The sequence below is a fragment of the Coffea arabica genome, chromosome 5e (assembly GCF_036785885.1).
Source record: "Coffea arabica cultivar ET-39 chromosome 5e, Coffea Arabica ET-39 HiFi, whole genome shotgun sequence".
NCBI lineage: Eukaryota > Viridiplantae > Streptophyta > Magnoliopsida > Gentianales > Rubiaceae > Coffea > Coffea arabica.
The window spans coordinates 43,971,714-43,975,730 of NC_092318.1; the positions used below are offsets into that span (position 1 = coordinate 43,971,714).

General features: G+C 35.1%; 1 protein-coding gene across 1 annotated transcript; it reads left to right on the plus strand.

The window, feature by feature from the left end:
• Positions 1 to 1,551: 1,551 nt before the first annotated feature.
• Positions 1,552 to 3,405, plus strand: LOC113687472 (amino acid transporter AVT1J-like). The gene is made up of 2 exons (XM_027205077.2): positions 1,552 to 2,292; positions 2,878 to 3,405. The coding sequence occupies exons 1-2, from the start codon at positions 1,753 to 1,755 to the stop codon at positions 3,403 to 3,405; spliced, it is 1,068 nt and encodes a 355-aa protein (XP_027060878.2). The 5' UTR covers positions 1,552 to 1,752.
• Positions 3,406 to 4,017: the final 612 nt, after the last annotated feature.

A 4,017-nucleotide genomic window follows, 5' to 3' on the forward strand; every position in this document is an offset into this window, starting at 1 on the left:
CTTGAGATTTCAGAAAATCAACTGCAAGAGCTTTGTTAGAGCGCGCAATTTGAAGGTTTAGTCCCTAATTAATTAAAATTTTATGGAGGTCCTTCAAATATTATTTATACTCTTTAGTCACTAAACTATTTTTAAAGTCTCATGAAGTCTCTCAAGTTTTAATTGAACTTTTTAACCCTAAATTTTTTGTTAGTACTTTGTACCCAAAGTAATACTACAACTAGTCGATGTTTGCTTTTATAATAAAAAAGAAAGAAAAAAAAAAAGAGGAAGCACAAATGAAAGTCATTTTCTGATTCATTTGCACATATATAGTCACGTTACATTTATGAAATTTATATATTTGGTACATTGAAAAGCTTATCCTTATGTCTCAGGGTTGAATTTTGAAGGAATATCACGAGCATGACAGAGAAAAAAGCAATGATGCTCAAGTGGGTCATTTTTTATAGGATTGAATTTCATAAAAGATCACCAAGCATTTATATATCATGAATAAGTCTTTCTTAAATTAGTCTTTCTTACAAGTTAAAAGAACTTAAAAGTCTTTTTGCACATTTAACATTTCCGTTATTCATAGCTCCGCATTTCCGACCAATTTAATCATCTTATTCACATATAAATTATTGAATTTGTTGTATAAATTTATCAGTGAAGAAAATCTGGAAGAGTAATTTTGGGATTGGTCTCACCTTCTATACTCTCTTCTCTATATTTTCATAGTTTCACAAGTTTTTATTTAATTAGTTGAGGAGGCTTTTGTCTAATAGTTTAGATTGAATATTCATAACTTAAAAATTATGGGTTCAAATTTCTATTCCCCTCTTCACTTTTTAAATCACATTCCCCGCACAAACGTTGGATTTGGACAGTGAGTAATAAATGGTTGGATTTGCTTTCCCTTCTATATCCATCCCTTATACCAATGGTGGGAAAAAAGCAAATTAATATGCGGCCAGCCACCGTCTTTCGTTCTCTCAAATCAATTAAGATCGTGCCTAAAATGGATCAATGAGATTCTAACAGGTCTAAATTGGATCCCAAGTAACACAAATATTCTCATTTTTTGTTAGGTATTATAAATGTTAATCTCATCCAAGACCAGAGCTCAAATCCGCTTAACCAATCCCATGCAAAATCCCTTTAGCATGATTTACCTATTAAAACTCGGGATTAATTACCACCGCTACACAATCATAGATAGACTACGTAGTCACCATTTTAATCAATATAAACGACAAGACCTATTGACACATGTTGCACTGCTTCAAACGAAATATACTTTGTGATATTAAACTTTTTATTATGTCTTACCATGCATGTATTCTAGGATCGAAAGAGACAGATCAATGTTGTCATTTGTTATCCTTGACAAAATACAAATACAAAAAAATAAATAAAAACAGCAACAATGAAAGTGGAACCAAATATTCTCCCACGCATAAATACTTCTCTTCTTAGTCTCAGCGAGCAAGTTTCAACTTCCAACACGTCTCCCTGATGGATCGCAAACTCGAATATCATTGTAACTCAGTTACCGTGCCTCTTCTGGTTGATTATGATCAGGAGGGACAAACCCTTTTAGCTAATGAAGCCAAGGAATTGAAGCCTGAGGGACATGTTTCCAAATTAGCCTCTACATCATTTTGCAAAACTTGTTTCAATGGACTCAATGCTTTGTTAGGTGTTGGGATACTCTCAATCCCATATGCATTATCATCTGGAGGATGGATAAGCTTAATCCTTTTGCTAATGATAGCATCCTCAGCCCTCTACACTGGCTTATTGATACAAAGATGCATGGACATGGATTCCACAATCAGAAGCTACCCTGACATCGGTGATCGAGCATTCGGAGCAAAAGGAAGAGCCCTTGTCTCCATTTTAATGCATGCGGAACTTTACTTGGTGGCCACTGGTTTCTTGATTCTTGAAGGAGATAATTTGTCATATTTGTTTCCAAAAGCAGGATTTGAACTTGGTGGTTATAGTATTGATGCAAGACGAAGTTTTGTTATCATGGTCGGGCTTATAATACTTCCCACGGTTTGGTTGAATAACATGGGGGTTCTTTCATATGTCTCAGCTAGTGGTGTAGCTGCATCTCTTGTGCTTCTTTGCTCAATTTTGTGGATTGGAGAATTTGATGGGATTGGATTTCATGGAAAGGGAAGTTTTGTGCATTGGAATGGAATCCCCACTGCCGTTAGTCTCTATGCTTTCTGTTATTGCGCTCATCCAGTTTTTCCAACCCTATACACTTCCATGAGAGACCAGAAACAATTTTCTAAGGTAATGGAGCTACATTATTGCAATTTAAGCTCTTTATCTTCTTTTTTTTTTGGTGCATATTTTGTGCATAAAAAAATTTTTTTTTTGGGTTGATTTAATCCATAAGTCAATAAAATATAAATCCTTGTATCACCTGATATGTAATTCAATTTCAGATAATATGTATCAGGTGAATCATAAGATAACTATCAGGTGAATTTTCCTACTAAAATAGTTATCTTATGATTCATCTCTTGCCCTTCTATCTTTTCCATTTTTGACGCAATCGTACCTGATCTTGAACGCTTAAAAGAAGTTAAAATCCTGAGTATTATGTGCATTAGTTATGGGCAGAATAAGGGAAATAGTAATAAAAAGAAACAGTTACCATGATCAACTTGTACATTCTCCTCGAAATATCAGACATGTTTTTGGAGAAAAACACAACTATGCAAAATTATGATAACATACTGACCTTTTCTGTTTTTCACATGCTTTGGCAGTATATTGACTCGACGTATGTATCAAACAAAGACTTCATGATGGCAAAGTGAAATTAATACACCACTATAATCTTTCCTGATATATGTCTATTTTTTGGTGCAGGTTTTGGTGGTATGCTTTTTCCTCAGCACTTTAATCTATGGACTAATGGCAATTTCAGGATGCCTAATGTTTGGTTCAGAGGTGCTGTCCCAAATAACCTTAAATCTTCCAAGTGACAAAATTAGTTCAAAAATTGTCATATACGCCACTTTGATCACTCCAATTGCCAAATATGCACTAATAGTAACACCAACTGTGGATGCTATTGAGAATAGACTGCTAGCTGGTTCCAAGACAAAGTCATCCAGCCTTCTCATCAGGACTTGCTTGGTATTGAGCTCTGTCATTGTTGCTTTGGCCCTACCAATTTTTGGGTATCTCATGTCATTCGTGGGTGCGTTTTTAAGTGTTACTGGTTCAATTATACTTCCATGCTTGTGCTTCTTGAAGATTTCAGGCATTTGTCGAAGATGTGATTTCCAGGTACTGATCATAGGAGGCATTATGTGTATGGGCTTTGCCGCGATGATTATTGGAACTTATACATCTCTATTGGAGATAATCAGTCATTTCGTCAGTGGGGACTGAACTAAAGGGCGGCCATTCAGATGACTGTTTGTTTGCTTCATTTTTTTTCTTTTTTTGTTTAATTTTTTATGTATTATCCTTGTTGTTTGATTAACTAATAGTGGTGACAAATCTCAAATGTAATGTTGTAGAAATCTATTTACTTGCAAGGAAATGTTTACATGTGAGGCAATATGTTAGCCATATCTTAGCAAAATTTGCTGTCAATTGTTTAGCTGAGATTGAGTGGAAGAAATGAAGAATAGCTTCCCACACTGGCTGCTTGAAGCAGCAAAGGCTGACGTTAAAGGCCTGTTGCCCGGAGATGTAAATGATAGATTAGTAATAAAAGTCTGTAGCCGGTTGGAAAAAAAAAAAAAAAAAAAAGTGGAAATGTTTACATTTGGAGTATCTATCCACATTGTAAAGGCCCAAAATCTAGTACTATCTAGGAAAAGACATATTGCTCGAATTTAGGTGACAGATGAGAGTGACCAGCTTGTGCGAAAATGATATGGCAAAAAATAAATAAATAAATGCCACGTGACACATTATTGGTTTACCTCTTCTTGACAAGACCTTTGAGATTGACACTTGGGGACAGACAATTGTTCAGGATCCGTTCGTGGTAGG

Coding starts and splice junctions, on each gene's coding strand:
- LOC113687472 (XM_027205077.2), top strand. CDS start 1,753: ATGATAGCATCCTCAGCCCTCTACACTGGCTTATTGATACAAAGATGC. Junction 2,293..2,877: donor ACCAGAAACAATTTTCTAAG/GTAATGGAGCTA, acceptor TTTTTGGTGCAG/GTTTTGGTGGTATGCTTTTT.